The following is a 25,834-nucleotide window of genomic DNA, read 5'->3' as shown; positions in this document are numbered from 1 at the left end:
TTTTTATTAATTTTTATTTTGTCTAAATAATTTTATCAAAATTGCTATAATATTAATGATTGTGTAATTATGGATCGCATGTATCTGAAATAAAGAAAATTTATTATTATTATTATTATAACCCAACTGTCCTCGTGTCGCCTACTCACGCCTATACATTTTATGAGTAAATATTGTTTATTTACATAAAAAATATATGCAAGAAAATAATGAGTGTTCCATACTATTTCTTATGGGCAGTACTTCATTGTAAAAAAAAACCAGTTTATAGGGCCACTAAACAACCGAAATAAGTATATGGTCGATTTCTATCTGATTAGGAATTTAATTTCTGGTCAACTTCCTATCTGACCTACCTTGTCACAACGACAATGATTCATCTACGCAGACAAAGCATGAATTGATCCAAAAATAAATTCCTTGACTTTACCTACCCAAACAAAATGTTTGTTTAGCTTTAGATGCTTCCCTAATTGGGTTGCTTCAAATTCGAACGAGACGATAACTCGTTTCAGTCATCATATATCACTAGTTATAGATTAATAATGTGTTGTATTTATTGTTGCAGTTTAACGTGCAGACGGGCAACGGCGGCGAGGGCTACGGCGCGGCGGCCGGCGTCAGCAGCGGGTCGGCCTCGTCCGGCGCGCAGTCCCCGGGCTCCCCGCCGCACGCGGCGCACCTCCGCGCCAAGGAGGAGCTGTCCGCGCCCGGCCGCGCCAGCGCCGACGGTGCGTACTCCTAACAGGCATTTTGAAAACTGGATCAAATATATGACCGACCTTCGCCTACCTGAAGCCCTGGTGCCCTCTAGCTTATAGTCCACAGTTTAGAATCCTTAACCAATACTTTGGGAGCTATTTAAGAGCGAGCGAGTGTGAGGATTTTTTAGTTACAGATATTAACAGCTGATACGTTGTTACTCCTATAGCGTTCTATCTGTGGAATAGAAATACCTAGAAAAAAATCTTCCCAAACTAATAAAAGTTATTTTATAGGTGGCGGATCATCAGAGTCGGAGGGCGAGTGCGCGGCGCACGGACGCGCGCGGGCGCAGTACGTCAGCGCCAACTGCGTCGTGTTCACGCACTACTCGGGCGACGTCGCCGCCGTCGTCGACGAGCACTTCGCCAGGGCCCTCGCCGCCGACAAGCCTAAAGGTGAGCCACAACTGTGCAGTACGTCAGCGCTGACTGCGTCGTGTTCACGCACTATTACGCTACGTCCACAAGTTAGGTATTTTGCAAGAGTAATATGTAGGTATAGATCTCTTTTAAAAGGAAACATGAACGCCAACTAAAAATTAAATTTATCGTACCATACCGCTCACTAACTCACATGTTTTCGTCACTCGTGTGACATTGTTCGGAGAGCCTACGAATATCCATTTTCAAGCACTAATAGTCCTGCGCATCGCTTTATGACGTGTGCCACGCGCCGCTTTCTGTCAGTCGCTTGCTGCACAGCGAATTAAATAAGTGATCTTTGTAATATTGGCGTTCAGCTCCTTTCAAAGTTTCCTTGATAAATCAAATAACCAAAGTTAAATTGGTTCTTCTCCGCAAAGCGGACGAAGTTTAGTTTAGTACCTATCACTTCGGTTTTGTAGTGTAACGGAGTCCGGCCGCGATCGCCTCCCTCCTCGGTTAGAAGGGGTGGGGGTGGGTAAATCAACCGGGCCTTAATTAAACCCCCTTCATTACAACTAGCCCGCGCTTCATTGCGCTTCGCAACGACGCTTCATTGTGGTTCGCTGTTGCGAGCAGAGCCGGAGCCGGAGCTCGCCATCGCCATCGTAAGTACACAGCAGCCTTGAGTTAGGTTGTAGGTAGGTGCTCTTCATACGAACGTATTATTTTAAAGTTTTACACAACACTTTTTTGAAATTTGGGAAACGTGTATGTTATTTCTAATCAGAATCACGAGCTCTTTCGATCCTTATAGGAGAACAAAAGTGCCCCGAAATTTTCATAGGCAGGTTATTATTTGGTCTTTCCATTGCGTTACCGCCATACAAAGTCTATGAAAAATAGTAACGGAATGGGAATAAAACCTTGGGATACCTTATTTCTCCTATCAGGAACGAAAAAGCTCGTGAGTCTGAGTCGAAATAACAATAAATATACAAATAAAAGTGTAGGTACAACTTTAAATGAAATGCGCAACACTCTACTTACCTACTCATACATACCTGTTAAGGAAGAGTAGAGGAGAAAGAAGACACCCTTGTCGCACACCCGTATTCACTGGAATATCCTCGGAGACGAGGCTCTACAAGAGTAATTCCAATAGATGGCCTTTACAAGGTAGGTGTTTTCTCGGGGACACCAATTTCACGCAGCCCATCCTAGCGTAAGGTATCTAAGACTTTACTTATTAGCAGGTAACATGCAATTTTACACCCTGAGTCGTCTTATAAGTAGTGCATTGTCGTTTTTAGTCAATTTTCACCTTTATCACGACACTGCGACTACAGATGTGCAAGTTATGGAAAGTTTCCAAAAAGTTTGAAAGGTTCTCCAAAACTTCAGGACGATTTCACAAGAAACAAAGGAAACTTTCATTTTGGCGATGGAAAACTGCGATTCCTATTCAAAAATTATGTGAAGTTTCAGAAATATTTTTTCAGTTTATATTTCGCATTTTTCGAAACTCCGACATGATTGATACTCGTCCGAGGACAGATGTCGGCGCGACACAGCCCGGCCCGAATCGCCGGACACCGATTAGATCGCCAAATCACGTTAAAGATGGCCGACGCGCAAAAACAAACGCGCTTTATCTCACCGCCGTTTTTCGCGGCCCTTTGTTTAGCGTTATTAAACTAAAGTCGGTTTCATTTCGCCTTTGTCCCGCGGCCGCTCAGACGGCTCGGCTCCGTCTGCGTTTTAATTCGTAATGAGGAATGCCTCGTAATGGCTAAATTGAGAGTACGGCCCGACTCGATTTAGAGATCGGCATTTTCATTTAAATAATTGTGAGCTTCCTCGACTGAGCGATCTCGGGAGCTGCGCGAGGGGGCGCTCAGTTTGTTTTCTATTTGTTTTGTTGTTTCTGTTTGTAACCCCTAGCCCTTGAGTGGCTAATAGTAACAAGAGGGTAATGCTTTTTCAAAAGAGTCATAATTACCTACTAGCATAATCATATTAAAAAGGTAGCAGCTTCGTAATCGTTAACATGTATTATTCAGTTCTTGGTTAGTGCGAAAAGTAATCAAATTCCTCATTCAACTTCTGATAACGATTTACGATTTAAAAATGTACCTAATTTACACTTGCTGGAGTGGACCTCAATTGAGTTCAATGAGTTTACGATGTGATCGTTATCAAACAGTAAACATAAAAGTCTTTAGATATTTGACACTTGTAATCTGGTACATTTTATTATTACAGAATGCAATATAAAGTCATATTAAACCTACATTACCAACCTGATGCTTACCGCCTACCTTACTTATGGGTTCTTAGACGGTGCGAGAACTTGCGTGCGAGTTTCATTACATTGTGGTATTCGATGGGTTGGCTGAATTGGGTGAAACCTCTATAGTCCGTAATGTTACTAAAATCGCATGCTAGTTCGCGCGCCGTTTAAATGAGCCCTAAGTCTTAAAAACTGGTTACCTAATGGTTAGGTTTAGCAATAATTCAGGACAAATAGGTCCAGTCTCCGGTCCCATGTTCTACACGTCTTCCGAGAACCTCTTTTACGAGTATTAGGAATCGGCGGTGCACGGTGGGTGTAGGAAACCTATAGATCGTATCTTTTGAGGTAAACTCTGAGCCTTATCTCGTTGTCATAAGGCGAAAAAATTTCATATAATGTTTGATGTCGGACGTAAATCGTGGTTTCCTCCATCTGGGCTGTAGAGATGGTATCTCAAACTGGAACTGTCGAACAAAAAGGGCAGAATGGACGGTGACGGCAGCTGATTGCGTTTTCATTAACGGTACATTAACATTACCGGAATCGTGACTCGCAGACTTCATCAGCCATCCTTCGAGTTCATTAATATTGTCCTCTTTTTACTATACACTGAATATATGACGATTAATGAATAAAGGACATAACAAACACACATAATTAAATAAACATAATAGCTTCAAAATTAATGGTTTATAATGAGATGAAAAAATTAAACCTTTTTTAATAAGTGTAAATATAGCAAAGTTGTGTGGAAGGGCATCACTTTATAAGGATTTAAAATTTATAATCGTGAAAAAATAAAATGACAGAACAATTTAAGTAAGTAGATAATAAATTACCTTCTTAAATGTACTTGGCGTGCTAAGAGCAAGTAGGATTTGACTGAATATCGATATCTTATTAAGCCAATATCGATTTGCTAAATCGACGAATTTTGTGATCAGATCTGTTTTGAACCTATTTCATCAATATTATGAATCGAACACCGGTAGGTAAATGTAGGAAAATACATTATAGTTAATAAAGTGGATGCGGGCCACCGGCGCGGCGGCGGCGGCGGGATGCTCGTTCATTTGGCTGTAAGCTACTTCGACTACTTCTACTAACTCGGTATATGTAGGTAGGTATGTCACACATGATTCACATGAATAGGTTACTTACAATACCAACCTCCTCGATTAAGGAACAGTCTAAATGAAGTCTACCTTAGTTCTAATTGGATGGTTACGTGTAGCTGAACTAAACTTGCACTGAGGCTGATCTTGATCACCGAATCGGCGAATGTGAAAACACTATATTAAGGGAGAGGCCATAGACATACAATATGGAGAGGCTTAGAGTGTTTTCACATTCTCCGATCCGATATAGGATGTCGGAAACGACTACGAAGAAGCAGAATATTTTTTACACTTACATTTAATTGTTGTTTGTTGTTCAAAATAAAGCGTTAATATAATAATAAAAGGACTAGATTGATGCCATATATGGCAATTTCTTAGCACCTGATTTTTCGAAAGGTTCCCGACATCCGATATCGGATTGGACAGTGTGAAAATGCTCTTAGTTTAAAGTTCTTTAATCAAATCGATGTTGATAAATAATCAAACTTTTAAGTCGTGTATTTTTATACCCATTGTTTTCCATTTGCTGGTTCAATGAGTGTTCTATTTACAAGCTTTTATTTACGTTCACCTGACCGTTGTCTGTTTGTAATCAAATCTTGCAAGTTAAATTTGATCCACTTCCCGGTTTCCGATTGAGCTGAAAATTTGCATACATATGTAAGTCGAGTGACAATGCAATATTATGGTACCATCGAGCTGATCTGATGATGGAGACAAGAGGGGGACATAGGAACTCTGTGATAAAACAACGCAACCTAATTGTGTTTGGGGTTTTTAGAATTTACTCGATGAGTATTAGTTGCCTGTGGAAAGAAAAGTACAGTCAGCGATAAAAGTTTGTACCAAAAATAAATTTTTTGCCAAAAACTTTTTTAAACCGAGTAGGTATGTGTACCAAAAGATAATTTTCAAAAAAAGGATCTCCCTCTTCGCATACCTAATAATAAATTTGCTAATATTAGTATTTGTTTTTCAGAGAGTGTCCCGATGGTGTCCCGAAACCTCCCTGCGTCCTTCTTCAACGCGGCGGCCGGCGCGGCCTGCGGCGTCGATCTGTACGACTACGACCCGTGGCATCAGCACTACTCCGGGTATGTGTCCCTTGTTGTCCCGATGGTGTCCCGCAACCTCCCGACCTCCTTCAACGCGGCGGCCGGCCCGGCCTGCGTCGTCGACCTGTACGACTACGACCCGTGGCATCAGCACTACTCCGGGTATGTGTCCCTTGTTGTCCCGATGGTGTCCCGCAACCTCCCGACCTCCTTCAACGCGGCGGCCGGCCCGGCCTGCGTCGTCGACCTGTACGACTACGACCCGTGGCATCAGCACTACGGTATGTGTCCCTTGTTGTCCCGATGGTGTCCCGCAACCTCCCGGCGTCCTTTGTTAAAGCTGCAGCCGGCGCGGCCTGCGGTGTCTCGATCCGGTTATACCCCTTTCCTCTTCCCTCCCTTAATTCAACATTTCAGATACTCTACATCACTCTTCACCAATTAGATGGTTGGCAGCCCTCAACTGTGCGTTTCTCTAAAAACTTCTTGCCTCGCACAGCTAAACTGTGGAATGAACTTACGCCCGTGGTATTTCCGGACCGATACCGACAATTCAAACCTTCAATAAAAGAGCGTACGTCCATTCTTAAACCCCTCTGGTGTTGCAGGTGTCCATGGGTGACGGTAACTACTTGCCACCAGGTGACGTCCGTTTGCCTCCTAGGTATACCTATATCTTGAAAAAAAGATTGTCACAAAACCTTTTCTGATGGATGGCTGACGAGACTCCAATGAACGTCAAACCGGGAAAAACCGTCTACACTAAAATTTTAAGTATAAATCTTTAAAAACAAGATAACCTTCGTGTATAAATGTGAATTCATAAAGAAGTTGTTAAACTTACTTTTATTATTGCAAGCCCGATCCAGTCCCGTTTTAGTTTAAATAATGAGTGAAAACTAACGCGTTTCAATCAGTATAAAGTTGTGAAATATAACCAGGTAGCAATAGAACCAAACTTTGAGGTGAACTTACACGGGAGCACGCCACATAGAACTGACCGTGGGAGAAACAGTCCTGTCGTAGTATCTATTAGGATAACGCGGGTCTCGTTCCATACTTCAAAAACTAAAAAAACCGGCCAAGAGCATGTCGGGACACTGTAAATTGAACAAACACATGTTTCAAATCGGAAAGAAACAAGACGCGACATGCAGGTTCTGCCATGAGTCAGAGGAGACTGCAATGCACATTCTCTGCTCCTGTGGACCACTAATGTCAAAAAGAAGTACCCACCTAGGGCGGCACGTATTGCAACCCTATGAGGTACAGAACATTACGGCCCAAAGAATCTGGAATTTCCTGGATTCAACGGGCATCAGTAATGAACTTTAAAGGGCTGTCACAATAGACCAATACCTGGTCGACGTGGCATTCAAAGGCCCACAAACCACAATAATAATAAATGTCGGGCCACGCTCAGTGTAGGGTTCCGTAGTTACTCTTCCGTCACAATAAGCTAAACTGGAGCTTAAAGTATAGTAAATTGTTAACCAAGGGATGAAACGGTACCTTTCACCCGAGTTAAACAAATAGGCAAATTTGCATAATCAGTACCTAATTGAAGTAAGTCTTTTTACTATGAAGGGAAAACTTTTTGCGATAACTCAAAAACAGCTAAACTGATCATGTCCGCTATAGTTTTTATTTAATGTCTTTCTTAAGCTCTACTTCCACGATTTTTTTCATATTTTTTGGACCTATGGTTCAAAAGTTAGAGGGGGGGGACACATTTTTTTTTTCTTTCGGAGCGATTATCTCCGAATATATTCACTTTATCAAAAAATGTTTCTTGAAAACCCCTATTAGTTTTGAAAGACCTTTCCAACGATACCCCACACTCTAGGGTTGAAGCGAAAAAAAAATTCACCCCCACTTTACGTGTAGGGGAGGTACCCTAAAAAAAATTAAATTTTTAGATTTTATTGTACGACTTTGTCGGCTTTATTGATTTGTATATCCATGCCAAATTTCAGCGTTCTAGCACTAACGACCACGGAGCAAAGCCTCGGACAGACAGACAGACAGACAGACAGACAGACAGACAGACAGACAGACAGACGGACATGGCGAAACTATAAGGGTTCCGTTTTATGCCATTTGGCTACGGAACCCTAAAAAGAACCATTATTTACAGGATCACGTGTGGCTCTCTGTCAATCCATCTGTTACAACCGATTTGCTCCGTAACTACTGGACCGATTGAATTGCAATTTGGCAAAAATAACAACGTCGTTAGGAATACTCTTGTAAAATTTCGAAGAAAATAGTCTAACTAATCTTGTTTCCCCATACAAACGTTGGACCCCCATTTCACCCCCTTAGCGGGTGAATTTTGAAAAATCCTTTCTTAGTGCATTCCTAGACCTTCTAAAGAACCTATGTACCAAATTTGGAATCTCTAGAACCAGCGGTTTAGGCTGTGCGTTGATATGTCAGTCAGTCAGTCAGTCAGTCCGTTTCTTCTTTTATATATTTAGATTATTATTACCGAGCAATACAATTAGGGAATGCAATATTTAAGGAATACGATTGCCGATGAGGTATAGATACACGGTTATGACTAAAAAGTAACCGATAATCGGCGACGGTATTTTTTTCCAAAAATGATAATTTTACAATCAAGTAATCATAAAAGTACTAAAATAAACGTGTAGTATTAGGGAATGTGAATATAAGTCTTCGTTTTTTTTTAATGCTTACACACAAAATATAGTAGGTAGAAGTGAAAATATGACTTTGGACGTGAACGTGACACAATATTCAATCAAAATATCAAAAATAAGGGAATAATCGAAATAATTTGGTATATTATCGTTAAGTACATATATGAGATTTTATAGTCATTATTCAATTCAAATATACTTTATTCATGTAGGCCTAGCAACAAGCACTTATGAATAGTAAGACAGTATTACATATAATTATCTTAATCTAATTATCAGAGCAATTTATTGATGTTGTAAATATTATTCCATATATAATACTAATGAATATAATTCATAGATCAAATTTAATACTAAAAATTTCACAAAATATAGACATACAAAAAAAATGTAGAAAAAATACTAGTCTAGATTGTTTCGAGATTAGAAGATCCATTCATCATAATTAAATAACTCAAAATAACCGTAACCGATAATTCGATTTTCCAATAATCGGCTATGAAATTTTATCAAAATAGGTAGGGTGCCCAGAAGGCTGGCTGCATTGCCCCTCTGGATAGCAATGCTTATCCGCTGAGCGAAGTACAGCCCAGCCCTCTGGTCACCCGAGGCCTTTAAAAGGCGCTTTGTTAACTCCTTATAGAGGCGGCGCGCGCTTGAAAAAATGCTTGGTTTTCATATGATAAATAGGTGGAGGAATATTGTTCCAGCACGTAGACTAACAAGTAGAGTGTTTAACTCGGGTGAAAGGTACTATTTCAATGCTAATTAGCAAACTACCTCGACAGGAATGAGTACCTTTCAGCCTTTGGTTAACAATCTACTATTCCTTGGGATACGTAAATATGTGTTAAAAGCACTAATTTGTTTTGAAAAATGACAGAGCACACAGGCTTGTAGTACTTAGCTGCCTAGGTGTTTCCTTACTAATGTCCAGTTTCTGAAAATAAACAAACGGGGCCCGGGCTATTGTTTGCCGTCTTCTATACTGCGGCACCGCAAATGGCGTCGTCACCTCGGTGACCCCTTTTAGTCGTCTATAAGGGGCGACAATTGACCTATTCTCGGCCAGGAGCCCGATACAAACTTTACTATTTGTTTTTGAATTGGTTTTGATATCTAAAGATCGCTCAGTGCATGCGAAATTATATAAGTGAAAGTCGTATGAGATGCGCCTCCATCACCGATAGTCGAATCAAAACCGGTTCAAAACCATAATATTTTTAAAATAAGAATTGACCTCTGCAAAAACGTTTTACGAAAATTAGGGGGCTAACCAACTAGCCAAGTAATAATCGCTGATAGAATTCGCCGATCGAAACTTAATTTATGGCAAATATCGTTGTGCTTCGTTCGGTCGGCATTTCATACTTTCCCATTGGCGTTTGTCGATAAACGGAATAATTTTAACCTGTAGTTATTATCTGGGCGTGTACGCCCAGATATACGCCAGGTACAGATATAATGGTCGCATAGGCAAACCGCGGCTCGCAACCTGTATGTGTCTCTTCGGAGATACAATTGCGGTTCTTTACGTCATCCATAAAATTAACCCTTGGGAGTTCTTACACCACTGAAAACAACATTCGCGGCTCTTTAAGCTTCCTCAAACTGGTAATTTCCACTGCAGTGGGTTCTTCTCCTCAAAAGTTTTCCGACTCCTGTGTATACTATATGATATATATGTCTCTTTCGATCACGCGGTGTTAATATGTGACAGTTATTTAACTCATGGATAACGTCTTCGTACGCCTGCTGAACTGAACACTGAGCTTGCTTCCACAGATGGTTAACTGTTGTGTTACGTCCCCAGGTACGGTCACGCGGCGCACCGACACGCGGCGGAGTACCACGCGGCGGCGGCGGCGCAGGCCGCGCAGGCGCACAACATGGCCGCCGCCGGCTACCCGCCGCTGCTGCTCGGCCGCTCGCCCCTGCACGCGCAGTACAAGCCCGTGGAGTGGCAGCACTCGCTGGAGCACCACGCGCCGCACGCGCCGCACGCCGCGCACGCCGCCTGCTCGCCCTACTCCTACCCCGCGGTGCCTGGTCAGTACGACCTCATCATTTCATCCACTGCTGCCGGTAGGGTTTCTCGAGGCAGAAATTTTGAAAGTTTCAAAAAACACCATGTTTTTGGTTTATTACAAATCAGACTCATAGCAGTCGTAGGTGAAATTTATAATCAAACAAATGGTAATTTTTTATTTACCATAAATTGCACTAAATAATCAAAAATTCAACCAGAAAAATACTATAGGTGCAGGCATGCGCGCCGGCGATGTGATATGCTATAGTGGAGGTACCTATTTATTTAGGTTTTTAACAAAATGTAAACAAACCACAATCTGGTATTTTACTAGGCAAGAATATTAAAGTCAATTAATGTTTTAACTTAACGCAATATTAATACTTACTCAACGTAACAAATATAACAATGTAGCTGCTAAAATGGTGCCATTTTGCTAATAAAAATATTTCGTGATGATTTGATTAAATAATTAGATAAAGATAGTATATTATTCAAGTAGGCATATTACAATGCGCTTATGAACGTCAAATAAAGCTACACCGGCTCTAACTCTGCACCTTTGACCCGAGAAGATTTAAATCCCCCCTCAATTGGGGAAAGGTATGCCAATATGGACCGGCAAGAAACTCTGCGGGACACATCTTTTCAAAACATTACATCTTATAATTAACATGCATTAAATAAGAAAAATAAAGTACAATTTAGATTACTATAGAAATCATGCAATTACATACAGTAGCTACTTTTCTTTATAGAAAATTCTCTTAATGATTCACGTGCTCTTAAGTTATATATAGAACAAATGGCTCTCTTTTGTAAGACAAATATAGTTTGTATGTCAGCTGCTTTGCCCCAAACCAGAATACCATATGACATTACACTATGAAAATAACTATAATAGACAGGCCACGCTGTCTCAACATTGGTCAATTGCCTGATTTTCCTAACGGCGTAAGCGGCCGAACTTAATTTGTTTGCTAGCGTTTTTATATGAGGACTCCATTGTAGATTTTTGTTCAATGTTAAACCAAGAAACAGTGCTTTATCTACCATCTCTAAGCATTCATTATTCAAAAGTATCTTAGTCTCGGCTGGTTTAACATTTGGCAAAGAAAATCTAATACATTTGGTTTTCTTAGCATGAAGAAGCAAATTGTTAATAGTAAAACAGTTAAGTACATCAACGAGTGTGCTATTAATTACACTGTAATCGGTAGATTTCCGATCAACTTTAAAAGATGTAGCTCTGGCAACCTTACTCACCGACAGGAACACAACACTATGAGTAGGGTCTAGTATTATTTGGCTGCTGTTTTCTGTAAGGTGGAGGTACTTCCCCAGTTGGGCTCTGCTCTAGATCTGGAATGACATCCACTGGCTGTGCCCTACCAAGCAAAGCGAGATGACATTCACATGCCCATACCTCTCTTTTGGACGTAGTTTAATGACGTACCCGGGTCCAAACATTATTTTGCTTTCTTAGTAATAGATAGTTACTATTTTTTTTATTTGGTTTGTTAACTAATAAATAAAACATTAATGACATTTATTTAGTTACACTATAGACACGTCACGTGCTTTAAGCGTGTTTTCTTTTTACTCATCACAACATGGTACTGAAATTAAATTCCTTGACCGTACCAGGTGTTTTAGGTGGTGCACGTCATAACCTCGTAAGTATATAAGTATTATCATCTCGCTCAAATAAAAAAAATCTAGGTGTGTGTCATGTCATATACCTAATTTAAGAGTGAGATCGCCAAAGTTTCAAGTCCAGGTATTGTATGTTGACATGAGGCCAACGGAAGTGAAAGCTGAAGTATTTTTTATTCAATTCAACATGTTTTGTTTCAGTGGCATGCCTTAACTTAACATTCCCGACGAACTTCGGTCGGTTTAAATAATAAACTGTTGGTGACGAAGCTTTCAATCATTCGCAATTAGTCTGACTATCATGAAATACATATTTGACGTATTATTAGCGTTTGAGATTTAATTATGAATTAGAGTATTACGAATGAGCCGTCACTCGGCGTTCTTCGCGCGCACCACATTCATTTATTTAAATTCGCGACGCGTAAGTACGCTAGAGTAAAATTGTACTCAACGATGTGGATACAGTTTTCCGCCGTATTACTAGTGCATAAGGTGTATTATGTTTGACGTTAGTATCGCAGTCGGCGTGTAGCGTGTGTAGGTGTAAGTTGTTATTCATCAGGATTTATCGCAGTCATTCCCGCAGTCCCGCAATTATTTCCTAATTCATGTGTAAGTGAAATATAAATAACGGCAAAGTTTTAAAATTCTGAGGCAATTCTTGATTTTAGTAAAACAAAAATCTTGACAAATTGTTGTTACAATTGGCTGGTAAGCGATTTGCAGAAACTGATAGCATCAGGTAACTATCGGCATTAGGATCCAGTAGGCTGTCTTGGATATTATGTACGCCACGGACGTATCAACAACCCTAACGTCTGTGTTTTCTTGATATCATACCTACATTATCAAAATTCCTGAATATCGGGACTATCGGGAGAAATCCTTCCGTCCGAAAACCTCCCGGGCCGTGTCCCACGTCGCGTCCCACGTCGCGTCCCACGCCAGACAACGCTCTTCTATTTTAATTATCAAAGAGATTCCGCGCGCGGCAGCTTTATTGTGATGATTGAAGGACGGAGGGGGCAAAAACCTCGCGTGCTGCGCCATTTTTAGACCCCGAGTAATTGCGGGGCAAAAACCGCCGGCGAGTTGAAAGGGCGGTCTAATGACGCCGATTAAAATTAATTTGCGCCCCCGCCCCTCTCCGCCTGCTAAATTAAATTCCTCCCTCGCCCCTCCGAGGGTCTCCGCCATCCGCTTGATTGATAACGTTCTTCCGCCACTACGTGCCTCCCTCTCCCTCGGAAGCATTTGTCTTAGCTATAACTTATGCTTTTTAATCGATATCTCGACCACTTCACTTGTCAGGTCAGGTTCCTCTCGCAATTATTGTCGCAGCGACCCTTCGCGTCAGACGTGACTTTAAAGGGAACTTCTCAAATCTCATCAAGCGTTCATAGAGAAATAAAGCGTATCTAGATGGAATAGGGTGGTATTTGATGCAGGTTGCGAATGTATTAGCGGCCCGGTTAATGGAATGTTTCTCGCGCTGGACACGAGAAGGGTTGCGGGAGGGGGCATCAAAGGGCGGCCGCATTCCGGCGCGGGGTGGCGGCGTGTGGGGGGAGGGAGGGTGCTTTATTGACAAATACCGCGCGGCCCTATTGTGCGACGCCACATACCGACCCGCGGCGGGGACGGAGACATGAGTCGGCACGATGCGAAACGAAAAACATACGTAGCTATTATACATACATAACTAACAACGTAACGTCTTAGTAGTAGATCGCATCATTCTACCGCCAAATAAAACTCATCATTACATTAGGACGCTCAAGTTGATAGGTGTTACGGTTGCGCAAACTTACTTAGCTATTACTTGATTTCATTTGGATTCGATATTTTTTAGTTAAGAAAGAATCCTGCAAAATCATCATCCAAATGTCGGTTTATAAGCCATTTTGTGAAAAAGCGCTGGTTCTTGTATCCAAATACATGTATAAATAAGTAGGTACTTAAATATATTTGTTTGAGAGATATATCGACATTTTAGTTTACAATCAGTCAAAAGGGAAATCAAACACTTTTACCCAAGGGCTACAAAATAAACAGACTTTATGGTGGGAGTGATGACTGTATTAAGTACAAATGGTAAAAAGTAGCTATTTAATAAAAGCTCATTCAAGTATGAAAAGGCGTTTTCTCAGAAATCCGACTGAAAAAACCTTTGTTTAGGCTCTTAACATATTTAAACTCTTAAATACATGGATGTTTTGTAGGATTCCGCACGTATTTTCGAGTCATCATGTATCCAATATACAAGATAATTTAGCTATTATGAATAATTTCCATTCCACCACACTAGCCGACCGTGAAATGACTGGAGTATAGATATGCCAAGTTCCTATGTTGTAAACGGTAATAATTACCGACTACCTACCGAAACTTAATCACTTTTCATTAGGAATAAGTCTACGCAAAAAATAAATAAATGTGAAATATTTAATTGAGAGGTTTAAAATCCATTTGCCTACGTGACTCGTTTTATTCGGTCAATATTAAATATACCTATGTTAATAGGATACGTTTGCATCGTTTTAATACTAAGGCAAAAACTTTATATACCTAAGTATGTTTGAAATCTTTGTACGTGAAAGTTTTCTTTTGTAAAATATTTATTTATTGAGAAGTTCTACAGCGCTTACAATAAATAATATACTAAAAACATGAGTACTTATAAAGCATAGCCAATAACTCCCTGGAATTTATACACAATAAAATACCATCTGTGGGTAGACTTGTGACTTGTGCTCTACAAGAATTGTAAATATAAATTAAATTGTAATTTTTTATGATACAAAGAAAAAGAGAATAAGAATATATAACTGAAACCTGGGAAATTTCCTAAAATATATAGATAATTTTTAGGTAAATAAATAAATAGCTACCTAACACTAATTTTTGTCGTCTTTCGTTCAATGAACAATCATTTCAGAAACAACAATTGACAATAATTCAGTTTCATAATCATTACGTTTTACAAAATTATGATTCCTAAATATGTCTTTTATTTAAATAACTTATTTGATAAAACATATACATGACATAGGTAATATAACTGACAAAAAGCCATATTATAAAGGATTTTTGTACTTACATAGGTACTACCACACAATAGAAAAATCGTCAAGTGATCTCTTACAGACAACTTAGGTATAGGTTCGCCTTTGTACTACACACATTTACGTTCTATCTGATGTAATCAATTTTTCTTTTTTCTCGTACAATAAAGTGTTTACTTACTTACTTACCTTTAGGTACTACTTTAGTTAAGTAAAGTTTTATCGTTATTATTTGAGTTATGAACAAAACTAAACATAAGTAATTCTACTTAGGTACTTCAATATTGATCACTGAGTGAATGATGTACGATGATGCCCGTAAAACGAATTTAAGTTCCAAGTATTTCGGGAACGAAATATCAAAAATCCTGACTTACTGGGACCGTGCACGACTACAGCGCCGCACAGGCGGTTGCAACTATGGGCGTATTTTGTCACAAAGCCTTATTAAGTGAGAAGTAAGCAAACATCGTAATAATTTCTATGAAAACAGTAGGTTTACTGAAACCGTGTTTTCGTTCTACTGAGTACGGATTTTAATGCGGTTTTATCTATGAATAGAGTGGTTTTTGAGAATAGTTCAGGAGTATAATTTGCTAGTGGGCTGATAAATACGTAGTGGGCTGATAAATACCTAGTGGGCTGATAAATACCTAATAGTGGCCTGATAAATACCTAGTGGGCTGATAAACTTTTGTAACATTAATCTAATGTAAGGAAATAAGTATAAGTTTGTAGTCTGAGGTCCAGCACTCATTTGTATCAACCTCATGTGTTTTTATTAGGTATAATCCGTGTAGGTATTAGGTACTTCATGTTATTTTTTAGGTTAGGTGGTGGTATCTATTTATTTAATTCATAATGATTCCCACATTAATGTGGTATATAGATACTACTTACATATAATTGGTTATAATTAAATAACTTAGTTCTTAGGTAAGTATATGTTGTGTTGTGGCTGACCGTTGGATCAATTTGTATAATAATTAAATTTTTACGATGGTATATTGTGCAAAAACGATAAGATTTAAGGAATTACTTATATTTTATCTGATGAAATACGTTGAGGTTGACAATATGCTAAATTAATTATTACTTTGAACTTTAGGTAGGTATTCGTTTGTGCTGTGAAGTCAAAGAAAGAAACAAAGCATTATTTCGAACGTGTTTTATAGGCAGATACACAACTAAATTATCTTAATTGGTTATAAATCTGTTCAGGATCGTTTGAAGTCGATTGTTGTTTGTTGTAAACGTTTAAATATTTGGACTGAAAACTTTAGACCGTTTCCCGCGACTGAAAGAGGTTGTTTCCATCACGGCGCGCCCCGTAAATCTTGCTCCCCCCCCCCCCTCCTGCGGTGCCCCGCTCCTCCGCTCCTCCCGCTTCACGACTGCGGCGCGTCAAACGCAGCAAATTGTTTAATTTGAATATCGCGCGATTTACGGCCGTCACCCGCCATCTTTGATCGCGACAGCGCTGATATAATGTTTACAGAAACAATAATTATCGTTCTCTTTTATCTGAAAAATGTAAAAGGACGTTCTGATGGTAATTTGGTTTGGTTTTGATTTAACACATCCAGTACCAGTGCGAGCAACGAGTTAAGAGTTACTGAAACACTGGCTGAAGAAAACTTCTACCTACGATCAGAGAACCCGCCTAGCGGTCACTAACAGTGTATGTGTTAAAGGCAATCGTCAGTTTTTCCTAACAAATAAAACAAGCCAGAAAAGTTTTATCATGGTATTCATAACTCGCTCTTACAAAACATACAAAAACTATTTTTCTCAAAAATAGTCGGCAAAGTCGACTTTGCCGGTTAATAAATAGGTCACGAAGTGCGTAGTTTATGGTCAGTCAAAAATTCCAAAGATAAAAATGATATCGAAATCGAGTTCCAAATTAAAAAAAAAGTTGAAATGGCCATATCAAATGAAGGCATAGGTCTAAGTATTAAACAGCCAAACAGATGATCAGTACTTATTATTACTACGATGGTACCGCGACTATATAGCTGTCTCAAATAGATTGAAGAAAATACACTTCTATTTTTAAATTGATTTATTTTTATTTATTTATTTTACAGTCAGTCTTTTCAATTGAAGCAGCTTGACGCCAATTTTCGCCTCGCAGAAGGAATGGAACAATTGAATATGTCAATATCTAGCTCTCTTGTGACATTATTTAAGCCACGACTGGCTCGAATCAAAATATTATTTTGCCTATATTTGTATGAAACACATTTAACTGAAAGAGAATGACGTTTAGACCGAGTAGGCGTATTCAATGAAAGTTTGCAAGCAGTTCGGAGCAATCGAGATTACCACTTGTGATATTGAGAATGAAGGTGACGTCAGCTATCTCACGACGTTTATAAAACGGTATTAAATGGTGTTTTTTTGCAAATACTGTAGTAGTAAGTTGAGTTATAAGTTATAAGGACTTTTAAGTTTTAAGTTAAGAAATTTTAGAAACTTTTTTGAATGCGTTCTTCTATCAATGTAGGTTCTATAGCAGGGGTTCCAGATTTAAGAAGCGTATTCCAGTTTACTCCTAACTAAAGAGAAATAGAGAACTTTCAGCGTCTTAGCTTGAGTAAAATGACCAGAGTTACGCATTAGAAACCCCAATTATTTTAAGGCATTACTTACAATGTTATCTATACCTATGCATATCGAAAAGAAGTTTTGAATCATTATTACACCGAAGTCTGTCATGAAATTAACCTTATTCAATATTTGATCTCGAAATTAATATACAATAATAAACCAGCCAAGAACATGTCGGGCCATGCTCAGAGTAGGGTTCCGTAGTTACTCTTCCGTCACAATAAGCTGAACTGAAGCTTAAAGTATAGTAGATTGTTAACCAAGGGATGAACTGTGGGTGTACGTCTTTTACTATGAAGGGTAAACTTTTTGCAATAACTCAAAAACAGCTAAACTGATCATGTCCGCTATAGTTTTCATATAATGTCTTTCTTAAGCTCTACTTCCACGATTTTTTTCATATTTTTTGGACCTATGGTTCAGTTAAAAGTTAGAGGGGGGAGGGGGACACTTTTTTTTTTTCTTTCGGAGCGATTATCTCCGAAAATATTCACTTTTTTTTTTGATGAAGACCCCTATTAGTTTTGAAAGACCTTTCCAACGATATCCCACACTGTATGGTTGAAGCAAAAAAAAATAATCACTCCCATTACGTAAAGGGGGAGGTACCCTAAAAAATTTTTTTTAGATTTTATTGTACGACTTTGTCGGCTTTATAGATTTATATATCCATGCCAAATTTCAGCTTTCTAGCACTAACGACCACGGAGCAAAGCCTCGGACAGACAGGCGGACATAGCGAAACTATAAGGGTTCCTAGTTGACTACGAAACCCTAAAAAGGTGACAAAGCAAATCTTTTCAAATATTTTTACTTTTTCTTTTTTCTAAAATATATACGGACGAAGAACGTTGCTTTTGTAAAATATTTCTTGCACCATTTTTGAGAGAAGCACATATTATGAGTATTATGACTCAGCTGGAAGGCTAAGTAACCTGGCTTCGGTCGTCCGTTGAAAACGAATCCCCAGCCGGCAAGTAGTTCCCAGCCTCGACAATAATGTACTAATTAAAGATTGATCAGTATCAATGGCCCTTTGTGGCACTATCATACTCGGCGAATTCCAGGAGACCTAGACCTTGTTCACCTGGCATTAACTATTTTATTATTCCTTTGCCTGTGCAAGTTACGCTAAAGAAGTACATTTTATCCCATGCGGTATTTGAAGTCCAGTATGATTGTCCGGCATGCGGGCGACTCGCGGGTACCAGGCGCGCAGAGGCCGGCGGCGGTGGCGGGTGCCGCGATGGCGCGCGGGCGGGGGCGGGGCCGCCGACCAATCGGCGCGCGCTGACCGCTCGGACATCGATCCGCCCCCTCCCTCCCCCGCCACTAAATCACGAGCTCCTGTCAATTATCGCCGCCGCGTGCCCGCGCGCCGCAATTAACTATCATCAAGCGGCTTCTCCCGCCGCTGCCGCCGGCTCCACATGCTTTATAGATATTTTATGTAGTACTACATCTAGGCTTTAATTATTAATTAAGTATGGATATGATTTCTATAATTACAAGCTGATTTTATAAAGGGAATTTATTTTAAAAGAGATTAAAGGTTACTTCTAAATGCTCGGCCAAAGTTGCGCAAATAATTTAGGATGATAGTTGTTTCGTGCTGCCGGCACGGCGCGGCACGACACGACGGCGGAGATGCTATCGCCATCACCACGACATCATTTATAACAATCAGCCTCCCCCGTCCCCCCTCCCCCCGCGCGCTCTAATAAATCTCGGCAAGCATCGGCTATAGTGATTGTTCTATGTCCGACATGGCGATATTAATCATGTAGATACCATCAGACGTCACTCCCGTCGCTGCCAATTGCCGAGAATGATCACTTCGCACTTCATTTTCTCAACATCAAAAACATGTACAGTTTATACGATTTTATATTTAATACCTTGCACAGATAGTTGTTATTAGGTATGCCTAGCGCAAACTGGGAAATCTCGTTCTCGGTAGATACTATTATAGTACAGGGTCCGGGTCAAAAAAACATTCCGTGTATTTTGTTAAATTTTGTGTTAAATAAAAAAAACTCGAATAAGGTACTAATTAGAATAGAATAGAATAATTTATTGAGCAAAACCTTATTGCTAATGCTAATCCCAGTAAAAATATTTTCATGTAAAATCTGTATCTCATTTAAGATCTCTTGTAGAGCCAAGGTTCTAAGTGTTCTAATTCTACAAGCCCTAATTACCTCTACTACTATCTACTAATTACTTTTTTTTTTTTTTTTTTTTTTTTTACCTTTATGAATACCTTTATTACCTTAATCAAAATATTGTGCCTTGGCCGTTTCGTTATTACAAGAACTAATGTATAGTAAAAAATAATGAATACTTAGTCAATAATTTTCACCTTAAGCCCATGTGAATGTAGTGTCGACCAAGCCACATATTTTGACTAAACTAACCTAACCTAACTTCACAAACTCTACATTGTGAAGTTAGGTAGGTAGTAGTTAGTTACCCAGATGTTAAATTATACGTGCATTATTTATTAGACATGAAATAGCTTTTTAAGCTTAGGGTTCAAATAACCTTAGTTAGGTAAATAACGTCCAATCTTTATACCTCGATTTTAAACCAGTGTTATGATGCCCTTGCAATAGCTCTTATTAAGAGATATATCGGTGTTTGTTTATAAATGAATGCAACCCTCCTTATCAAAATATTTTTTTAAAACTATTTATCATTTCAATAATGTTTTTAACTCAAGCCTTATTGAGCTTACTGTGGGACTTAGTCAATTTGTGTAATAATGTCCTCTAATATTTTATTTATTTTAACTAGGTATATACGTACCTCTTGCATTTTTGGGTCGGTTCTTTTTGCCTCGCAACGTGCGGTCTTTACTTTAAAAGTCTACATTTTATTGCCTACTTAGGTCCTCACGTAAGTAAGGCAATAAAATGTTGAAAAAAAATTTGTCACCCTACATGCCTTTTCCCTAATGTTTCAACATCGTCCTAACGATTGTTGTTGTTGCAGGTCTGGAAGCGCAGGTGCAGGACACATCCAAGGACCTGTACTGGTTCTGAGAGTCCGCCGGGCCTGCCGCACACTAGTGCCCTCGCGTAGTGAGCCCACCGCCCGCTATCGCCCACCAGCAGTCTTCACGGGACCTGTACAAGTGTGCCCCTCACCCGGCAGCGAGCCCACTGTCTGACGCCAATCTAACCACCATGGCACCCTGGGATGGCACAGCTGAACGCTGCAGCGGCGGATAGTTTTTGGGAAAAGCTCTCCTGAACCTGAATTGCTGCGAAGACGCAAAACTCTGAACATTGACTGTGTGTTTCTAGTGTAGTGTGTAATGGACAATAGGACGCTGGATGCAGGTTTTCAAGTGCGTGTATGTCAAAATTGTGTTATATTGTCAAGTGACAAGATATTTCGTGTTATATCACGCCGCGCCGCTTCCGTTAGAGAATTTGGTGCAGTCTTATCCAGTGTCGTGTAAACTGCGTCCGCCTCGCTCAGTTGCATTGTATCTTTATATTTATCACTTTGAATTGAAAACGAACGACTTTCGCCTCATTAGCCTTTTCTAAAGCACCTCGTGCCTCGTAGTTTAGGATTACATTAAATACTTGTATCCGGAGATCTGGAGCAGGTCGATATTGGTAGAACAAGCTGTTGATGATAATGATGTGGATAATAAACAGAGCTTACCTAAAATAATAACGGAATCTTGAGGATTTGAGATGGTCAGGCTTGCTGGTTTAATAGGAAAGATAAAGCATTTGTTCCATTTGTACATCAGTAAGTAGGACCGGATGATAAATCGTATCTTGATCTCGCCATAAGGCCTACCATCATAGGCTCGCGCGGGTGACGAGTATGGATGGCAGGCGCAGGTGGCGGCGCGCACTGCGCCCGTAAATTGCCAGATAATGAGGGTTTTTGTGTTGCGACCCTCACTTATAAATATTAAACTTATCGGAACGCGCTACGATCATATTATACGTTTCTGTCACCCACGATGTGGAAAATATCTGTTTTTTAGACATCGCATGAATTGCAACTGCGAGGCGTCATTTACCTTTGAATTAGATGCACGAGAGTTATGAGTGCATTATAACAGCGCATGCGATGTTTATATCCCATCCGTCTTAACGGATGTTTGCTGGCGTGATGATTATCTTTTCTAAAGTGCTGCGCGCGGTGCAATAAATCGTTGCAAGTATACCGAACGTGTCAGTTTCAGTGATGTGATGGTTTGCTGATTTCACCTTGAGACGGTCGTTCACTGGCGACATCACTTCGCCGTTTCCATTCGAACTGAATTTAAATTAATTGTCTCGGCGGGCAGGCGCAGTTCCACAACACTATGTAAATATATCGTTTAGTACCCATATAAATATTTAGATACGACCTACTTATTTAGCGATACCTAGAGTTATGATTTGTACATACTATAGAGCATAGATTTACTTAGAATAGGTAAGAATAGATGATATGTGATAGGTGAAACGCGTACGGAAAATGCGAAGCGCGAGTCGCCAGAGCGCGCGATATAGATCGTTACTCAACCCAGTTCTAAACTCAGGAAACAATAAAGTAACAGTAAATTGAGCAGTTATTTCGAGTGATCGAAGCAAGATAGGCGTCGTCTCACGGCTCGCTCGGGTATCATTAGTTTGGGCGAGTCACGGCGGTATCAGATCGCGTGTAAGATGCTATCGCTATCAGTGGTCGGATAATGCGGAGGATGAGTGATGTCGGGCGCCGTGGGGCCGCGGGGGGCCGCGGGGCGCCGCCCCGGGAGCCCCGCCCGTGGGACACGGAACGAACATGTCGGCAGCATTGTTACATGGCATTTAATTACTCTTAACTAAAAAACTTAATGGGTAACGTCCGTTTTTCAAAATGATATTGATACTTGTTTATAAATAAGGCGTTGCTCGTGTTCACACATAGAAAATATTTTACAACCATATAGCCTCGATATGTCTACACTTATTGTAGCTTCTAAACACTCGCGTATATCGCATGGTAGACAATAAAGCATTGACACTAAGTATTTAAAAAGTTTGGGATGCCTTATCGTGTGTTATAACAGTTGGACCAAGCTAACTCTGCACGACATTTGCAAAAGACAACGTGTGGCTATATCATCATTAATGTTATATTTTAATGAAAATATGACGTTCATAATGACACTCTTCATTCTGTTTTGTTAAAGTCGATGCAAAGTTAGTTTAGACGGAAGCTAAGTTCGTTGCGCCGGCGCCGGCGGCTCGCGCCGACCCACTCGTACAGGCTGTACATAGACGTGCAATAATATTACAATACCCACGTATACCAGCCATGTCAGGTCAGACATGCTCAACCAGGTGTATTAGTTGGCTAGTAGCAAACGTATACTGTGCTTAATATAAATATATACACATTAGACCCACATTATTGTGTCCAAGAAAAAAACATGTTAAAAACATCTAATTTTTGGAAAAATTAAGTTATGAATATATTTCAAAAAGTGTGAAATTAAAGTTCATCGGTCCGATCCTCAGTATTTTGTCAAATTTCTGTGAAAAATATGTATGCTGAGCTCATAATGTATAGTATTTACTGTTTGAGAAAACCCGCCAATTCTGTTCATGGATTGTTATGACGTTGCTTCGCCGCGTCATTTTCATCTTGTTACAGTAGATGTCGCTATGCGCCTCCCTGAGGCGTGTCAATAAAAGGAAGGAATGGAATAATTCGCACGCTTCTGGTAAACTTCAGTAACTCAGTTGCTTAAGAGCGATCGGACCGGTGTGCCAAATGGTCGGAAGTTCGAATCTTACCCGAAGTGGTGACTTTTTAAATTCTTCCTTAATTTAAAAATTTGCATCATACTTGTCTGATTACATAATGTTGAAAGAAATGCAAACAGAACCCGATAACATAACAAGCCACGAAGTAAATTGCTGGGTAAAGAATCAAGAAAGATTGTGTTCGTAGATTCCATTGTTACGGATCGTTCTGACGCGAGGGCTGCTGGACGTTCATCCTAGACTTAGGACGTGACCTTGTGTCTCTAAACCATTATGCCTAATCACATATAGGAACTTCCTACTTACTAGTACATACACAAATGAGTAGTTTACTAATTAAAGCAGAACCAAGCTAACTCTGCGTGCTGCATGGCGTTTGCAACGAAAACGTGTGGCAATGCCACTCGTCACGTTCAAGTAGATACCCTAGATGGACTCTAAACCACTCATTTATGTTTGTAATTTATTATTAATGCTATATAGAAGTTTTTGTGCAATTTATCGGATGAACTTCCAGTAACCGGTCATCTCGTTAAAATTATATGATTAATAAAGAAATTGTGCTTAGCACTTGTAACATTAATGCGTTAGTGAGTTAAAACTATACAAAAGTAATAAAGAAATGATTTGGTTAAAGTGATTATTGTCGGCTCCGCCAATATCTTGCGCTTTAGTATTTACCACACAAGACACGTAAGAATGGTGTCATACATAATATGTATGTGTTATATTATAAGAACGGTAGGTGGCTGCCGTTAAGTATAATGCTAGACCAGGTCGGCCAACCGCAGCTCGTGAGCCGTATGGTTTGTGGCGCCTTTAAATCACTCAAAAATGTAACAAAGTGTATTTAGACCACGCAAAACCTCGTATATATAATAGATATGTGGTTCTTTAAGGTTCCTGAAACTGATGTTTATTATGCGGTTGGCTCTTCTGAAGTCTGTCGGCTTCTGTGCTATCATACAATGCCAGCAACATCATTTCGAAACGACACTAATTGTTATCAATGTTTCATAATGTAATCGACCCTTTTAATATCAATGGGGTTGGTAACTGTCAAAGATTTGTATAGATAGCGACAGCATTGGTTTTAACTGTCTATAGAATTGTTCTATTTGGCTTAAGTCTTAAAATATTCTAGCTCCATCTGTAAAATACTTCTATCGGCCAACCCCATTGATGCGCGCCGACGGCCGGTGTGGAGTTGATATTAGGCAGCTGGCCGACGACCCGTGGCGGGGCCGGACTTTCCCGGGCCTGTAAGTAGACGCATTATTTAAATATACATTTTGAAAACTCTTTTCTTGTCTCATTTTGTTTTCCAACTGCTGTTATACGTTTCCTTAAAAATAATTCTCATGAAGTATTCTTTAAATGTTTAGCTAATTAATAAAAAGTTTCGATGCACTGACTATTTCGATACCTCCTAAGTACTGAGGCAAGTGACATTTTTATGATTTTACGTGTTTTACATATTTATGATAAAAACACCAATGCTGAATTTCGTATTGGTTTTGGAAATATGGATGCAACTAACGTCATTTTATATCCAGGTACTCGAACATTGTATAGGTACTGAGGCAAGTCACTTGCCCACATTACGCGGGACAGTAACGTGGAGAAGGGTGAAAAACGTGTAGCATACGGATACAACTCACTGGGTTGACGTGGTAAACAAACTGATAATAAAACAATTCGATTTACAATTATTTGATGAATTACAAATGTTTTGATAATTAGGTAATATACAGGAGTAGAAGTGGAGTAGGAAGTAGGAGTGGTGTTTACTTCCTGCAAATCTATTCCCAGTCCACTATAATTTGGATCTTTTTAAATCGAGAGAGAATAGACATCTTTTAGGTAAGCATGTTCCATCCTAGACTGCATCGGCACGGTGCGGTGTAAATAAACTAAGTTGTTTAGTGAGAAAACTATAGGTGGTACGATTTAACCGGCGGTACGATATAGCCGACTCTGCCCTACTTAGGAGGTATCGTTTTTTTAATTAAAGTGTACTTATTTAATAAAATATAAGTCAAATTAAAATTTAACTTTTAAAATATGAAAAACTCCCGTCAAAAAGGAGTAAGTACCAAATACTTGAAACCAAACTTTTTTAAAAGACTTCTTAAATATGTACTTTAAATTTATATTTATTAAGAAGCGGCCTCGGAATGTCTCTGATCAGGATTAATTAAAAACCATTTACATGATACAAGTAATTGGTGATTGAATTTTCTGTTTTGTTCTATTAAAAAATACCTAAATGAGGTAAAGTATTCTGGCTTCGGACCTCATACTACGACTGTCTTTAGAAACTACGTCGGTTCATGTGGAGCGGCGAAATGGTTGGTATTATCTACTTATCAGATTTTAAAATTCTATTTTTCAAGGAATTAAATTTTACGACACAAATTAAATTAAATAGACTA

The 25,834-nt window shown here is 39.5% G+C and overlaps 1 protein-coding gene across 4 annotated transcripts in view; it reads left to right on the top strand.

The window, feature by feature from the left end:
* Positions 1–24,701, top strand: part of LOC133520215 (protein vestigial) — a 45,194-nt gene extending 20,493 nt beyond the window's left edge. For 2 of the 4 annotated variants that reach the window (XM_061854588.1, XM_061854587.1), the window contains 5 exons: positions 569–731; positions 999–1,160; positions 5,524–5,761; positions 10,079–10,314; positions 20,626–24,701. In XM_061854588.1, the coding sequence (XP_061710572.1) occupies positions 569–731; positions 999–1,160; positions 5,524–5,761; positions 10,079–10,314; positions 20,626–20,675 (849 nt within the window). In that variant the 3' untranslated portion in view covers positions 20,676–24,701. The remainder of the gene's footprint in view (positions 1–568; positions 732–998; positions 1,161–5,523; positions 5,762–10,078; positions 10,315–20,625) is intronic. The other 2 variants (XM_061854591.1, XM_061854589.1) reach the window with 1 other exon arrangement.
* The last annotated feature ends 1,133 nt before the right edge of the window (positions 24,702–25,834 follow it).

This window comes from Cydia pomonella, chromosome 7 (genome assembly GCF_033807575.1).
Source record: "Cydia pomonella isolate Wapato2018A chromosome 7, ilCydPomo1, whole genome shotgun sequence".
Taxonomy (NCBI): Eukaryota; Metazoa; Arthropoda; class Insecta; order Lepidoptera; family Tortricidae; genus Cydia; species Cydia pomonella.
This window is presented reverse-complemented; position numbering and strand designations above follow the sequence as displayed.